Below are 18,463 nucleotides of genomic sequence, written 5' to 3' on the forward strand. Positions count from 1 at the left end.
TATAAAACAATGTACTGTTGGTAAATGACACCAGAAAAATTAAGTAAAATATACTTTATATTTTTTATTGAAAAGGTGACAAATAAGAAGTATTATTTTATCATGTTTGGTGAATGTACAAGAAAGCTTGAAAATTATTTATTTATTTCATTTCTATAGAACTCAATAAGTGACTTGAGATAGGTTAAAATGAGAATGTTCTTATAGTGAGGAAAATCAGAGTGACTTATCTTCTATATCTTTCTTTAGAAGATATTATTTGAAGCTCAGGGTTAAGCTGTGGGATCTTTGGTGTTCTCTGAACTTAGTGGTTTTCTTGCAGATGTTTCATTACTAAACTAAGTAACATCATCAGTGCTAGTAGAGTGGGATTTGCTCTCAATATATATTCTAATGGCTTGTCCTGTGTTAGTGGGAGTGATATTGGTGGTTCTTTGGTTGACATTTTACTGTTAGCTTGTTTGGAAGTTCGTTGATTGGGGCATGATTTGCTTCTTGATTGTTAGTCTAAAGTCAATCTTGGTGCTAATCTCTACTCATTTGGATTGCTGGTGAGGTTTAGGTCATTTTGTTCCCTTTTTATCTTGCTGATTGAATCTTTTGAATGGTATGTGAATATTGTTTGCCTTAGTGAAGTGATGGCAAACCTTTTCGGCACCAAGTGGCAAAAAAGGAGCACTTCATGCCCGTGTGCCAGGCAACATGGCTCCAAGTGCCACTTCGAGCACGTGTGCAATATGTTGTCCATCATGGGCTTACTGCCTGTTAATGGCTGATTAGTTCCACGCTTCCAGGAATTTTCTGGCATTGGTAATGTTTCTCCATTGGTTGACAAGCTGCCTACCTACCATAAATATTTTGAAAATAGCATAGGCAAATTAAAAACCATTCAAGGTTTGACACATTATATGCATTTTTGTACAATATCATCATCACTCACTCCCCCCCCCCTCCAGTCTCTATCATCTAAAGTGTATGATGAAGGGTAAATGCAAATAAAGCTTATCTTCCCCATTCATGGCTTGTGAAAGCTATTTATTATGATCAAACATTGACCTGACTTTCCATTAAGATGCTGCATTTACTGAGCTATTTCAGCAAATGAGTCACATAATCAAACTGCATGCTGATCTCCATGGCAACCAGGTTATAGACTCTGCCAATATAACTACTAAATCCAAGGTTATTCCATCTGTACAGTTGGAATAAATGTAAAGAAAGGCTTAAAACTTCAATGATTAGCAATTTGTTGTGAGATTAGCTTTAATAACAAGATGTCTACAGCTTGAAATGTCATTAAATGAAAGATTAGGACACTCAATTACAGAAAATGTAATAGTACATCATTGTAGTTTGATTCTTCCTGATAATCTCAATCTTTGCAGCCAAGGGAATATAATTAAATTAAAATCTTTCTAATAGATAAACTCTAATCTCAGTAATATATACTGTTAAGTATTAGTAAATTCTTTTTTAACATTACTGATTTTCAAAAACACAAAATTAAAAGATAAACAGAAAGAAGAAGAAATAATAAAGAAAGGAAATAGATGTACAAAAAAGAATAAAAAGTAAAGAAAAAAATGATATCTGACCTTTTTTTTTGCTTCAGATATGGATAAGTAACATACATAAAACTTTTACTTTTTGATTGCATTATTTCTTGACATTCACTGGAGATAGTAATCATGTTTGGAAGAGTCTGCAGTAAAAGGAAACCAGGCCACCAAAGAACATGGTGGTAGGATAACATCAAAGGTGGCACCAGACAGAGCATAGGAAAACATCAAAGAAATAGTGAAATATTGGAAGATATGGACATCTGTCCATAGAATTGCTAAAATACAGACATGACATCATCATCATCACTACATTGGTTCTATATTCCCATGTAATTCTAATCAGATATGAAAATCAACATTTCATTTCTTTTTGTTGCAAAAATTCCAAGTGTTTTCCAAATAGAAACAACATTAAAGTCTTTTCTTTAATCGAGGCTAACAATTTTGACATATCCACCAATTCCATGAGCTTCACCATCCATTCTTCCACTGTAGTATTTGTGAATCTTTCAACCTTTGTGCATATAAAAGTATTTCTGATATTGATATATATATATATATATATATATATATATATATATATATATATATATATATATATATATATATATATATATATATAGTGTGTGTGTGTGTGTGTGTGTGTGTGTGTGTGTGTGTGTGTGTGTGTGTGTGTATGTTCCAGTATAAGCAATTTCAACCAAACTTGGTACACAGATTACTTACTCTCTGGAAAAAAATACTGTGAGGGTGTGTGCTCTGTTAAGATAATGCCTGTTATGCTGTATTGCCATACTGGCTTCTACTGTACAGATCAGTGGAGTTACCATGGTAATAGCTTCACAGTATTCCACAAGGGGGCTCCCTCTGGTAAGGGGGAAAATCCAACATTAGAAATTACATTTGGTCCAGACATTCTCCTCCCTATAAATAAATACCTGGACAACGCTGGGTTATCGGCTAGTCACATATAAAAGGAAAGTTTCACAAGAGGCATCTGTTTATCAGTTAAACCCAAAACAAATGTTTCAATTGGTTTCAATTGTATATTTACTTTTAAAATCTTTTGTATCAAAATACATATTGATTCCTTGAATGTCCACGAAAGATGGAAAAAAATACCTTCAATTTAGTTATATTTCCAACAAATATTTGAAATTTTCTTATACATTTTTGGCTATTTGTCCAGTGTCATATACCAGTGATACATCATTCAATATGGTATGAAAAGGTGCAACAACAACCTGCGTTTTCCCTATGATCACAATTTTCTAATTTCTTCTCACTTGATTGGAGACCATATGAGCAAAGCAAACAGGTATTCTAGTAGTGTGAATCTATTTATGCTTGAGTCGGGTCGCGCAGTGGTTAGAATGCAGTACTGCAGGCTACTTCTGCTGACTGCTGGCTATCTGCAATTTGGCAGTTCGAATCTCAGTGGCTCAAGGTTAACTAAGCCTTCCATCCTTTCAAGGTGGGTAAAATGAGGACCCAGATTGTTGGGGGCAATATGCTGGTTGTGTAAACCACTTAAAGAGGGCTATAAAGGACTGAGAAGTGGCATATAAGTCTAAGTGCTACTGCTACTGCTTGTCATTAATCTTCCAGTGCATCACTGAAGAAATGGTAGATGTTTTCTATTAAAGGGAGAAATATGTTATATTAGGATGAGCAAATGGAGAATTCTCAGAACTATTTTGTTTTTCCCCAAAGCCTGTACCCATTGGAATGGCTAATCCAAGCTTTTAGGCAATAACTTACACATTTCTTTAAGTGTATTTTCTAGAAATATAGCAATTATATATCCAAACTAGAACTGCCTGGTGGCTACGAAAAATCCCAATAAATGCAGAACAATATATATTTTTTGCTACCCTTATCATTACAATGCAATCTCTAATATGGGTTATGACTTGTGCTTGATTGCTTTTCTATAATGGAGCTCCAGAACACTCTACTTGGGCTCAATTTCTCAGAACTACTCATAAAATTAACATACACTCTAGGGCAGTGGTTCCCAAACTTGACAACTTTAAGACTTGTGGACTTCAACTCCCAGAGTTCTCCAGCCAGAAGAGCTAGCTGGAGAATTCTGGGAGTTGAAGTCCACAAGTCTTAAAGTTGCCAAGTTTGGGAACCACTGCTCTAGGGTATTGGGGCAATCTGTATACCCATTGCAGGATGCAATGAGATTTCAGAATTGTTCACCTGATCTCAGTGAAAACCCCAAATTTTCACTAAACCCAACCAACTCCAGCAATTGTCTACCCTGTTTTCCCCAAAATAAGACCTTCTCAGATAATAAGCCCAATTGGGCTTTGAGCGCATGTGCTAAAATTAACCCTCCCCTGAAAATAAGCCCTGCCTGAAAATAAGCCCTGCCAGAAAATGTTGCAACACAGAAACAGCCATGGGGTGACCATGCTCGCTGCCTCTCGCACTTCAAAAATAATAAGACCTCCCCAAAAATAAGGCAAAGTGCTTATTTCGGGCAAAAGAAAAAAGACCCTGTCTTTATTACTACACGGTAATATGGGCCAAATTAACAAGAGTGGCAATAGTAGGTGGAAAAGCAATCAGAAAATGATTTAAGCAACTATTTATATCCTTCAAAATCACATTTCAACTGCCATGAGAACAAGGTTTCATGTGCGACCTCCAATTTGTATCAAGACCCAAACACCTGGAAAAAATCCATGATTTATGTGATTACCACAAATTCCTAAGTTGTTCAGACTCAAGATTGACAAGTGGGAAACTGAAATCCCTGGTCTCAACCACTAGCCCTGCAATGGAATCCAGTAGTACAGGCAGGCAACAATGAGAGCAGTCGAAAAGCAATAATCCATCTGTTCTGTTGTAATAATCGTGAATAAATATTTGCATTTGCAGAAAGAAGAAAAGAGACAACTCTATATCAGTAATAAGGTTGTCAACCCACTCTGTCACTTTAGTTTTGTCATTAACCCTGATCAACACACTTTTCTATTTTACAGCATTACTTTTTTCCACACTTCTCTCCAAAATGCAAGTTTGCACTTTATCCATCTTCTTTATCAGGGAAACTTTAAACTTTACAGAATCAAGGGACATTCTGAACTCCAAAAACTTTCTTAGTTCTACTAAAAATTTCTATGGACAAGATAAAGATTATTTCAACATAAAAAAATATAAAAGTCTTAATTAAGCATTGGTGCAAAATATTGACTGTAGAAGTGAAATCATCATTTATAGAGGAAAACAAAAATAGCATATCCACAGTTATACTTATCAAACCTGAAGCTAGGAGCACATAATATTTCTTGATATTTGCTTGCTCACAAAAACATCAAGTCAAAGAAAGTTCTTTAACCTCCAGGTTTTATGAATTTCAATGAGGCAAAAGCCATAAGCCAGTTAGACACACTTGAAAACACCATAATATGAAAAGAGCAAGTACAAGCTGATTTCAATTGAACCTTGCACAGTAAGTTCTTATATTAATAATAAAGGGAATAAATTTTGTTATTAGGAACACTTTAACCACAACAATTTTATATCAAAATAAGTCAAATGCTGTAATATCAAATATAAGCATCAGTTCATTGCAAGAAACAACTAATATATAGCATGGCTGCAGTTATAACTCAATACCTAGGGCGCAAAATCAATGAAGAAGGAAAAAAGCCAAGCAGTGTGCTACCAGTATGGAAGATCAGTCTGGAAAATGAGATGCAAGCAAGCTGAATAGATGAAATAAAAGAAGCTGAAGACCAAAGAACACCTGATCGAGAAATATCACATAAAAACAAAGAAGATTAAGGAAGCACTGGAAATAATAAAGCAGAAATAATAAGAAACTATAGCCAGGAAGATCCACAGACATGAAGTGCAAATTGCATATTATAGGCAGAACTCCACTTTCAGAATAAAAGACACACATATCAATAAAAGTGATTGCAAGATTTTTGAATGTAAGTCAAAATATCAATTAACAATCTCTTACACATATTATGTAACTGAATGTATAATTGAATAATATGTAATGTGTACCTTATATATTTTCAGTAATAGTTGAACAGTAGTTTTTCTCTTGTTCTCTTCTGAGGAATACCCATCTGAACTAAGCACTCCCATTTTTCTGGAATTAGTATTGATTATTTAGCACACACATGCTTTTTCAAAAATTCTGTTTGTATCAATGGTTTAGCAACCATTTGTCTAAAATAGAAGATGGCAGTGTTCCCCAACCTTTCGCGGTTGGCAACCTGGCATGGGGAAGAGGGGAGAAAGAGGGAACGTTTTTGTGTGAGGGGCAGGTGCATGTATAGCTTCACTTGTATGAGCAGCTGATATATGCACCTACTGCTTGTGCAAGCAGGGTTGCACGCACACCGACCCATCGCTCACGTGGGCCAGTAGGAAATAGCCATGGCCTGATAGTGGACTGAAACCCAAAGGTTGGGATCCCTGGTATATGGTCTCCTGCTAGAGCAGTGGGTTGGACTAAAAGACCTCAAAGGTCCCTCCCAACTCCGTTATTGTTATTCAATACGTGGCGTAAATGTAAATATGTGAATATATAAATGATTTGAAAACTATAAATGGTTTAATTGTTTGACATGAAAGATTGATATAACTGATTAAAGACTAATGAGAAGTTCTGAATGTATTAATATTAGAATGGGAAGGAGAGAAAAGGATATAGTATAAAAAAGACAATTGTAGGAAGAAATAATTCAAGTTCTGTATGAAAACACTCTTTTTAAGATAGATTACTGGAAAGTGGATGTGTCAAAACTCAACAAATGATCTGGAAATGAACACCTAGGGCAGTGATGGGCAACCTTTTTGGCGTGGTGTGTCAAAAATCAGCAAAAAATCGAGCATAACTCGCGTTGTGTGTCACTTCGACAAAAACATAATTTTGCGCAATTTATAGTTGCTGCTAATGGCGCTCACAGTTCCCGTTGGCACTCCGCTGTTCCCTGCTGTGGTGCGGTCGTAACCGACAGTCCCAGGAGTAGACTCTCTGTGCCGGCCTGACTGGAGAGAGGCGCGCACTATTCCCGTGCTCCTCTCCTGCGGGTCCTCCCTCGCCGCGCTGATGACGTGTGCGCGCATGGCACGCACACCTTACCAGCAGCCCCTGCGCTCAGAAAGGGGCGCGGCGATACAGTAAGTGAGTGTGGGCAGGGGAGATCACACGTCCCGCCCCCCCCCCATTCCTCCAGCACAGATTCTTTCATCCTCGGCGGCCGTGCAGGAGCCGAGGATGAATCGCATGAAATCCTGTGTGTGTCACCCCAAATGGCTACGCGTGTCAGCACTGACACGCGTGTCATAGGTTCGCCATCACTGACCTAGGGAAACCAATCTCATTATTTAGATTTATTAAGAAAAGATGACAATGCAAGAATTCCAAGCAGTACCTTTTCTTTCCTCTGTGATTAATTTACATAGAGGCAAAGTCTATGTAATACTTACTACCCTCTTTATCAGTGTGCAAATTTACTCCTTTTTTTAAGCGAAAGCAGAGAAGAATGTGTTTTGCCAGTGGAAAATACAAGATAGGATCTATAGAGAAATGATGAGGTTAAAGAGGTTTTGAATGAGAAAAAATGTACGTGTGATAAAGATTGCTGCATAAAATGGATCAAAGGAATACATTGTATGCAGAGAGAAAAGATTGCAAAGAATGTAGTCAAAAAAAGCAAGCAATAACAGCAGTTCCACAGAGCATGCAAGAAAAGGTCAAGATGTTGGTTGGAGAAATGTGATCAACGTCTTGCCACGTTGCATGTGACATCAATGCATGTATAGAGTTAGGACTTTGATTGTAGTGCCATATGCAGCGTATTTACTTCTTTGTTTACATGTTTTACCCAACCTACAGGCACAATTGAGAACCACAGAATGAGAAAATTCAGACTGGAAACAAATAAAAAGTAAACAAATGTTTTGAATGAAGATGAAAAAAGCTAAGCATCTCCAATGAATGAATAAAATGAAAACAAAATAATGACATCTATCTATCTATTTATCCATCCACCTACCTACCATCCATCCATCCATCCATCCATCCATCATCTATCTATCTAATCAATTTCTACAGCCACCCATCTCAATCGATGACACTGGGTAGCTTACAATTAAAAATATATTATAATCAAAATACTAAAACATTTTAAAACAATAAAAATAACAGAAACATCCAAATTAAATATACATAGCAGCCAAGATTATTGACCAGTTAGCAACATAGACAGGAAACGTGGCTTTTAACACATTCAGCACCTAGGTGCAGGATCATAGCCAGGCATTTGAGTCCTTATGAAAGGCTAACATGGTTAAGGGGGGGGGGGGATTCTAATCGCCAAAGGGAGAATGTTCCATAGAACAGGGGCCACTTCAAAAAAAAACCTCATCTTTAGTCCCCAACAGCCAAAACTTTTTTTGCTGATGGGATGTTCAGGATGCCTATTCTGCTCAATCTAGTTGGATGGGTAGACACTCTTGGACAAAGGTGATCCTTCAAATAGCAATAGCAATAGCAGTAGACTTATATACCGCTTCATAGGCCTTTCAGGCCTCTCTAAGCGGTTTACAGAGAGTCAGCATATTGCCCCCAACAATCTGGGTCCTCATTTTACCCACCTCCGAAGGATGGAAGGCTGAGTCAACCCTGAGCCGGTGAGATTTGAACCGCTGACCTGCTGATCTAGCAGTAGCCTGCAGTGCTACATTTAACCACTGCGCCACCTTGGCTCTTGTCCGGCCATTTACAGCTTTAAAGGTACCATCAGCACTTTTGCACATGGAAACAAAGGGGTAACCAATGCAGCTTATGCAGTAGTGGTTCTCCTAAGCAGCATGGGCGGCACCACCATCTTGTTTTTCAGTTCTGTGCATGCGTAGAATTGTAATTGCATTTATGGGCAAATGTGTATCCATGCAGAGCAAAATTGCGCAAAATTGCACACCAAACCTGCTAGTAGCAACCCAACCCTGGTATGTATTGTGGATCAGCAGGAGCCGTTGAAGCTGCCACCAGACTCCGACAGCGAGGGGCCCTATGAGTCGGCTCTGGAGGACCCTGGACAGGGTTCCGACCCTGAACAGGGCGCAGAGAGACTGGTTGGCCACCAGGTGGCACCTGAGCCTTGGACCAGTGGGGAGGAGACAAGGGAGAGTGATCCAGAAGCCAGCAGTGAGTTGTTCCTGGATGCACACCATTGAAGAGCTACTAGGCGTCAGGAACAATTACGCAATTACAGGAGGTGATTGTACTCAGCTGATGGTCATTAGGTTCCTCTCCAGACTATAAAAGCTACTTGTGCACATGGCCCTCTTTGTAGAAGTCAACGCAGGTTTGAATGTCAGAGGACAGTACTGTGAGCTTCCCAGGCTGGATTGCTGCCAAGCCTTATCTGTGTTTATTGCTGCCTGAGTTTGTCTGAGTTGCTGCCGAGGTCTTTATCTGTTTGTTATGCTTGGCTTTCATCCACCGAGGTTTTGGTGTTTTGCTAATTAAAGTATATTCCAATTAAGCTTGTCTCAGCATTCGTTACTGGATGGAGGAGGGTGTCAGAACAGGTATGTATGAAGATATGTCTCTGCATACAGTATATTAGACAACTTTGGAACATCATTTAACTTTCTCATGATAGACAGTAACTAGCAATAGCCTCAAAGGTTTCTCCTGCAGATTATACATACTTGATTAGCAGTTTTTCAAAGTCCTGTCCCCTTCTGTTTATTAAGTGTTTAAATATAAATAATATCTTTAAATATTTTAAATGACCTATGAATTCAAAGTTCTCCCTAAATGTTTTTTTTTGCTTTGTTCTCAGAATTTTTTATCTAACTTTTCCCCAAATCCCCAAATAATTAAAAAGAAGTGACAGAAAGCATTACATTGTTCATTTTGCCCACAGGCTCTTGGCAGGTACCCTTTGTTCTCAGGTAGCAAATTACATTCTGCTTTCTGTCATCTCTGTTAAGTGAGTAATAAAAGTCAAGTTCTAACACAATGCCTGGGACTTGAGGGGTAACCATGTAAAAAGCAAGGAGTAAAAATGCAAAAATCAGTGGAAGCAGATGCTAACAATTACTTCTAAGCTTTTGGAAACACATGGAAGAAGAAAAAGGGGAGAAAGACCTACACACTTGATAACAGAATATCAAAACTAAGGACGATCAGTAACCGCAAAACTATTCTCCTCTGGTACCAAGAAAATATCTGTGAGATCGTCTTTCTAAATTACACTTAACAGTTCTGAAAGAAGAAACATGCTTAGAATTCAGTAGAAACTAGCTGAAGATGTTAATGATGAAAACTGAATTAGTTTTAAAGGCAAAAGAAACTGTATTTCAGTTAAGTTCAAATACAGGCTATCTTTCTTCTTAGTTCTATGACTGTAGGCTTGTAAGCTAGTAGACCAAGATGCACCAATGAGCTACATTTTCAGAGGAATATTTTGTTATATACTTCAGTGTAGTTGCTTCCCTTTAATGCCATCTATTTGTTGGGAGATATATTCTTTCCTGCACAGTATCAAGGGGTAGACTTACTGGAAAAGAATAAATAAGGGCAACATGTAATGAAGGAACAAACAGCCTAAAAGCAGAGCAGTAGTTCATTGTGAAAAGAAGACAAGACAAAGTGATAAAAAAGGGGTTGAAAGTTAATTGTTTTTATATTTTATTGTTTCAGACAAATAGTTTGTAAACTGACTTGCAGAATATTCACTTTACAAATGATATAAAATATTTGAAATATATTATGTAGTATTGGAGATGAAAAACCATTAGTTTAGTATAAATCAATTACTCCATCTCAGGATAACAAGTTAATTCGGTGAATGCAGAAATAAAGATGGAAGTGGGACTAAGTAGAAAACATCCCAAAATGTCTTTGAATAGAGGGACTGAAGATGCAGTGCTTTTTTCTTTTGTGGAAAAAGGGAAAAAGAGCTTTGAAGATAATTGAACTACAGACAAATATTACAAGATAAAACTGGTAAGAAACAAGGGTAGAAAGATGTTAGAGGACAAAATGAATAATTTTTTTAAAAAAAAGATTCCTGGCAATTTGCAGCAATAAAAACCAAAACACACATTAAAAATACAAATATATTATTTGTAAAAAAAAAAACACCCATTAAATTATCAATAGTACCATTAGGCATGAGAAGACATCTATCTTCAAAAATCCTCAGATTATCTGATTATTCTGTCAATTATTGGGAAAGGGTTGCTTGATATGTTTGGGACTACATATAATACCCTAGCCCCATCTTCGTTGATCGATACCAGTGATGGTGAACCTTTTTTGGCTTGCGTGCCATAAGCGGGGGGAGGGCAGGGGGGTCGTGCGTGGGCATGCCACACCCATAATGCAATGTTCAACACCCCCAGGGCACATGCGTTCATGACAGGCGCTCCCCCCCATTTTTTGCATGCTTTTTTCGCCCTCCCCAGGCTCCAGAGGCTTTATAGGAATCTGGGGAGGGCGAAAACAGCCTTCCCCATCCCCCTGGAGGCCCTCCGGAGGCTTCAGGAGCTTCCTTGAAGCCTCCGGAGCAAAAAACCCCATCCCTACGGGCAAACCGGAAGTTTGGGAATGGACTTACGGTTTGCTCATAGGGCTAGTTTAAGCCCTCCTGAGCCTTCAGGAGGCTTCCCTGAAGGCTCCAGAGGATGAAAAATGACCCTACAAGCAAACTGGAAGACACTTCCGGTTTGCCCGTAGGGCCGTTTTAGTCCTCCAAAGCCTTCAGGGACCTTCAGGAGGTTTCCTTGTTGCTGAAGTTCCAGTTTGCCCATAGGGCCAGTTTTTTGCACTCCTGAGGCTTCAAGGAAGCTCCTGAAGCCTCCAGAGAGCTTCCGGGAGGGGCGGGGGAGGCTGTTTTTGCCCTCCCCAGGCTCCTATAAAACCTCTGGAGCCTGGGGAGGGCGAAAAATGGCTTTAAAAAAGGCTGAACTCAGCTGCCAGCGCGCACATGCATGCTGGCCAGCTGACAGGGCAACGCGTTGCGTGGCCTGACAAATGCCTCCACATGCCAGCTGTGGCATGCGTGCCATAGGTTTGCCACTCAGGTCTATATTATGCTATTCTAGTTTCCTTAAATATTTACACAGCTCTGCCTAGGCTGATTTGGAAGGGGAAAAAAAATTCAGCCTTACAGAATAATCAGTCTTACAATTTGGTGTGAAAAAAGATCTTCCAGCTTTTCTGAAACTTGTGCATTATTTCCAGTCAACATTGTTATGGAACAATCCAGAAATACAAGTAGTGTATTCATTAAAAGGAAGATTATTTTGTCCAGCAAATAGTCTACATTAAAAGTGTCGGTTGACTAAATTAAGCTGAGAAATGAGTATGGAGGCAGATGGAGGCTAACCTCTTTCTTAGAAATGAGCAGTTGTCTATTTTTAATCATTTTGTATAACTATACTACTAGAAGAAAACCCCGTGCTCATGCAGAGTCAATACTTATAGTTTGAGCTGATTAAGCATTTTTTAAATATTTAAATAAAACTGGAGGGTGATTACTTTAAGTCAATTATGTGTGACACTTGATTCTTATCTTCAGACCATTACAAAAGGTTTGCAGAATACGGTGATTGAAAATTAATTCAGGATTTACTTCAGTCTGCTGCAAAAATTTACATCCAGAAATATTTTTTTTTCAAAATGTCCTAGCTTGCTCACTTTCTGACCAACTACTACTGCAACGTGCTCTACATGGGGCAGCCCTTGAAGAGCATTCGGAGACTTCAGCTTGTCCAGAATGCAGCCGCACAAGTGATTGTGGGTGCACCTCGGTTCACCCACGTAACACCTATCCTCCGCGAGCTGCACTGGCTACCTATTGGTCTCCGGATATGCTTCAAGGCACTAGTCGTCACTTATAAAGCCCTTCATGGTATTGGACCTGGGTACTTGAGAGACCACGTGCTGCCAATCACCTCCACTAGACCGATTAGATCCCACAGATTAGGCCTCCTCCGAATTCCATCTGCCGGCCAGTGCCGACTGGCGACTACCTGGAGGAGAGCCTTCTCTGTGGCTGCTCCGACCCTCTGGAACGAACTCCCCATGGAGATTCGAACCCTCACCACCCTCCAGGCCTTCTGCAAAGCCCTTAAAACCTGGCTGTGCCGACAGGCCTGGGGCTAAAGAGCTGTTGCCCCTGTCTCAAATGGTATGACTGTTGTGTGTTTTTAAATTATATATTGTTATGTTTCGTCTTTTATTTTCTGTCTGTACCCCGCTTCCCTGATTTGAATTGTGAGCCGCCCTGAGTCCCCTTCGGGGGAAAAGGGCGGCATATAAATATAATAAAATCAAATCAAATCAAATTAAAATTAAATCAAACTTGCCATTCTTTCTAAACAATGACTTCTCAACTATGTTAGATAAGAAAATTCAGTTCTGGGGAAAAAAAGATTCAACCCTTTTTACATTTTCTGAATTTTTGCCACTATGTAATAAAATTTTTGGGCGGATCTAATTTATATACAAATGGAGTTTGGGTGATAAAATAGCATCAACATTTGGGTCTTGTTTTATATTTCATAAGTAAAATAATAATCTAACATGTAATGTGGAAGTATGAAAATGCAATTGCCAGTTTGGCTCAAGCAGTTCAAGTGTCAAATTAATTAAGACTGTTCTGTGACTTCATGAAACAATAAAGGCTGATTTGGGAAAACCTGTTTTATAAAACCCACAAAATTTGGCCTTCCTCATCATAACACAGTTCTTATAATTCAGATTCTAGAAACATGCTGTGTGTGAAACAAATGAAAGAATTACTCAATTCTCCCATTTTGATGCCAATTATTGAGGGGGGAAAAACCAATCTTTTTAGGTAAGTACTATGCTTGTCTTTCATAATTATTCTATAAGACAAAATAATTGGGAAATATATGCTTACTTTTAGGAATATAAAATTTTAGAGCTATGAGCTCTACAGTTCATCTATGATAAACAGCTTAGTCATTGAGTGTAAAATTGGTTTGACACTATAATAGAAATAAGAAATAGGAAGGTGCAAAGCATTTGAATTATGAAGCAGCCTTTTCTATTAGCAGGAAAATAGTTTATTATTATTGTATGAAGGTTCATGATTATCAGATATGCCTGACACACCTGTGGACACTTATATTCTTTAACCAATCTTTGCCTAGATTGGTTTTCCAGTAAAGTTACTGTTTCTTCTTCCCACCATATTATATGAGGAAAGGGGGACAGGGGCAGAGTTCAGTCAGATGGCCATTCTCTTGGTTATTAGTAGATGCACTCTCCATATAAAAAATTATTGGCAATGTTCTTTCAAGAGCCGCTGAAATAATGTTTTACTACTGCTTTCAGTGCTCTTTAATTTCATTGGGTTCTTTACTTCTTCACTAGTTTGCTACTACTATGTATTATTGCTACTTGTTGTTGTTGTTGTTGTTTGCACAGTTTGCCAACACAGATGGACCTGACCACAGATTAGATTAGAATTAGACTAGATTAACAGAGTTGGAAGGGACCTTGTAGGTCATCTAGTCCAACTTCCCATCCAAGCAGGAGACCCTACACCATTTCTGACAAATGGCAGTTCAATCTCTTCTTGAAAGCCTCCAGTGATGAAGTTCCCACAACTTTTGAAGGCAATCTGTTCCGTTGGTTGATTGTTCTCACTGTCAGAAAATTTCTCCTTATTTCTAAGTTGAATCTCTCCTGGATCAGTTTCCATCCATTATTCCTTGTCTGGCCTTTAGGTGGGGATGAAAATCACTTTTCAACTTCTGAAAACAGTAGACTGACCAACTTCCATTCAAAGTGTGTGCTGGTTAAATTTTCTGATGAAATTTAAAAAAAAAAAATTCTCACAAGGAGAAGAATTTAGAATACATTTAAAAAGCTTGCTTTGTTTTGTTCCATTCCTTATATTATATCTCAGCTTAGCTGAAAAACCTGATTTTAAACAATTATTCACTTCTCTTTTCATTTCAGGTCCATGTTTCATAACTGAAGGACTGTTCCTTTATTTCCTTTTTTGTGTTCCTAATGTTTCTTCTTGACAGCTCTTTAGTAATGCATGACTTAATATGTCAGCCTCATGTAAAACACTAAAAATGTTAAACTAGTGTTTCTCAACCTTGGCAACTTGAAGATGTCCGGACTTCAACTCCCAGAATTCCCCAGCCAGCGAATGCTGGGAGTTGAAGTCCGGGCATCTTCAAGTTGCCAAGGCTGAGAAACACTGTGTTAAACATTTCCGAAGGTTAAAAAAATGAAGTATTAAATTGACATAATATTGAAGCAGAAGTTCCCCATCATTTTAACATCACAATTTTGGTAAGAATTTGGTAATATTGTTGATCTAAACTTATTAAATGCTAAGTAAGTAGCCAATATGCTTAAATGATATACACTTCAGTCATTCTCCATATTGTAAAATATCACAAAATAATCAGCCTACTATGTAGCTTAAAATAATAGAAATCTTTTTTCTACACAACAGATACTTTATTTTAAAGAAAAGTAATTAAATTACATGATTATGTATAAGGATCCAAACAATTCTTTTGAAGTAGTTAAGTAGTAGTATAGTACATTATAGGATAGTATTACAGTCAGAACACAACTTCAAGAAATTCTTCAAAATCCTAATTAATCCAATAGAACCAATTAAATGGATAACAACAACAGAACAGAACAGAGATTCTTAGCATTCCTCATCCTTCCATTAACTTAGTTTAAATACTTTTAGAGGAAAATATGTGCTGGTGATTAAATAGTTCATTTTATATCCCGTTAAATAAGTTGTTGCAACTAGATAAGAGAGATAATCATAATAATCAAAAATGAAATACCAATATTTTGTTATGGTCGATTTTTTATTTTCATTGACAAAACATTAGGAGACAATATCTTTTTTTTTTTGAAAATTAGAAGACAAAACATATATGAAATTCAAAACTTCAAGCCATGATAGTATAAATTTATATAAAAGTCTTTTTTTAAGGTTGGAATATAAATACAGAAATTCTGGAAGTTTATAATAATGATACAAGGATATTTGGTTCCATTTCTAGTACTGAAAATTCTAATTAACCTTGCATGGAAATATTAAAATGGAACTGAAGGATTGCTCTCTTTCTGTTACATATAAATGACTGCTAAGAGATTCAAAGTATCCATTAGTAAATTAGATTGTAAAATAACAAAAAGGAAAATATTTAAAAATCTTCAGATTTTTAATCTGAAGATTCAGATTGTAATAATTTTTATTTACAGTGTAGTATTAAGTGTAGCATTAAGTTTCAAAACAATATTATTTCAACAAATATCTGTCAATCTGGAAAAATGTCCAACAAATTTTATTTAAAACTAAAATGTAATTCAACTTACAGGTATTGTTATATTCTCAATCTCTACACACCATGCAGGAAATGTGAAAAATGCACGTTATTTGTAAAATTCAATTTTCTTGTTCATACCACAACTAACTTTACAAATCAAGCAAAATAGTCCCTTTAAATAAGACCATCCTCATCATATCATGCACAAAAGACTTGTAAAGATATACAGAAAGCTATATATGTTGTCAATATTCTTAAAGGGATAAAAGGAGGAAATATTAGCTGGCAAACTTAAGAAAGCACATTGCAGAACAACCCTCCCCCAATTACTTTAACAGCCATCACATAAAAGACAGGCAAACCAAAAATAAATGAACAAAAAATAGCAACCTTAGAAATGTGAACATGCAACCACTGCAGTGCATTCCAAGCAAAACACAACGGAGAATATAAAGTAAAAGTAGACTCAGATACTGTACAAGCTGTAAGACTGTTGCTTGGACAAAGGGGATGGCACTAGGAATTTTCAATTTAGGGTTGTTTTTTTTGTACAAGCCATCATCATGAAATAGAACTTCCACTCACCAAGGCAGAGATATGTGAAGCATCACCTGTGACTTCGGGAGTTCTTGTGTTGTTTGGGAATCTGTGAGGATTACGAGCTATCGCTTGGCACCAGCCCAACATTTTCTCCTTCCACTTATCCCTTTTCAAATTCTGAAATTCTAAAAAATAATTTACAATCCCTGAAACAATGGTATCTTTAGTTTCTTGCAAATATGTGCTTGGGCATGCAGTTACATCTATTTGAACTGTGCACAAATAAATTAGCTGTTTTCAAGAAAGAGCAGAATTCATATCAGTCATAAGCAGCTCAGTTCAGAAACGAGACCCCCAATAAATGATACAGAAGCTTCCTTCATATTTCTAGTGCTCAAAAAACGGAAGCTACTTATTTATAGAAGTTAAATTTTTTAAAGGTAGTTGAAGTACACCCAGGGGACAAAATACTCAGGCAAAAAACTGTGCATGCAACATTGCAATAATACACTTATATTTAAATATAAACTTTCCGCTGATTGAAAATGTCAGATTAAATTGGGACACCAGTCTAAGCAAGGAAAACCACTTAGTAAAATCTAATCTACATTTGCTAGAAGTAAATTCTGTTATAGTAATATTATCTTATTTGAAAGTCTAATTTTACATTCTTTTTCAGAAAGAAAAAAAACTTACTTCCAGGTAACTGAACCTGAATCTAAGATTACTGTCTATTTGTTTCAAATGTGTATAACATTTCTGTATGTGTCTTCAAATTATAACATATTTTTGGTATATTTGTATTATAAACTATATAGCATCAGATATACATTCTTGTGTATGTTTGGAAACAAAACATCATGACTTGTGAGAGATATGTTGACAGCCAATTATATTAACAGCTGATCAGTTTCAAGGCCATGGAGCAACAGCACTTGCTGTAGATAATAAGGAACTACAACCTCATGATAACAGGGCAACCAACATTTTGATATGACTTTATCTTCATTTGCAACAAAAAAAATTATGTAGCCTACTTTTTCATGTGCCTGATAAAGGTTTTGCTGAGTTCAAGCCTAGCAAATTAGTTAAGCAGAGGTCTTCAAACTTGGCAACTTTAAGACTTGTGGACTTCAATTCCCAGAATTCTCCAGCCAGCTCTCCTGGCTGGAAAATTCTGGGAGTTGAAGTCCACAAGTCTTAAAGTTGCCAAGTTTGGGGATCCCTGAGTTAAGTTATTAAACTCAGCCATATAACTCAGGGGTCTGAGATTTACTGCTAAGATCTTACAGAACATAAAGAAGATAACTTTGATAATTATATGTATGCTTCATTACCTAGGCAAAAGAGTTTGAAGTAATTTTAAAGTCCAGAACTATAAGGTAATATTCAGAAGTAGCAATAGCAATAGCAATAGCAATAGCAATAGCAATAGCAGTTAGACTTATATACCGCTTCATAGGGCTTTCAGCCCTCTCTAAGCGGTTTACAGAGTCAGCATATCGCCCCCAACAACAATCCGGGTCCTCATTTTACCCACCTCGGAAGGATGGAAGGCTGAGTCAACCCTGAGCCGGTGAGATTTGAACTGCAGAACTGCAGTCAGCTGAAGTAGCCTGCAGTGCTGCATTTAACCACTGCGCCACCTCGGCTCTTCACATGACTTCCTAATTCTTAATGAACTATAAGGAGGAGGTGGTACAGCATAATCAAAAGATTCTGTTATCGTAGCTGATCTCAATAAAGATAGTTATAGTTTCCTGGGGAGTTGATTTTCTGCTCTGTTCTACCTGGTGGGGCTGAGTTTATGGTAAGCTGTCAAAATGGGACTCCAAATGTCATGAAGAAAAAGCAGCTGTTTCATCAAGCTCTATAATCTTTTCCAGGTGCTCAGTATGGTAACACGATAAATGATATTTGCCAGGTACAATTCTAATTGTATTACAAATAGAAATGTAAATTCTACCCAATATTTTTTTTTAATTAAATGGAATCATATGCCAATATGATTCTGTTGT

The 18,463-nt window shown here is 37.3% G+C and overlaps 1 protein-coding gene across 4 annotated transcripts in view; it reads right to left on the minus strand.

Moving 5' to 3' along the window:
- The window catches only part of MARCHF1 (membrane associated ring-CH-type finger 1), a 125,212-nt gene that overhangs the window by 70,382 nt on the left and 36,367 nt on the right, over positions 1-18,463 (minus strand). For 2 of the 4 annotated variants that reach the window (XM_032224063.1, XM_032224061.1), the window contains exon 2: positions 16,491-16,630. The exons of the other annotated variants lie outside the window; for them this stretch is intronic. In XM_032224063.1, the coding sequence (XP_032079954.1) occupies positions 16,491-16,592 (102 nt within the window). In that variant the 5' untranslated portion in view covers positions 16,593-16,630. The remainder of the gene's footprint in view (positions 1-16,490; positions 16,631-18,463) is intronic. 4 annotated transcript variants of the gene reach the window in all.

Source organism: Thamnophis elegans, chromosome 9 (genome assembly GCF_009769535.1).
Source record: "Thamnophis elegans isolate rThaEle1 chromosome 9, rThaEle1.pri, whole genome shotgun sequence".
Classification (NCBI taxonomy): Eukaryota; Metazoa; Chordata; class Lepidosauria; order Squamata; family Colubridae; genus Thamnophis; species Thamnophis elegans.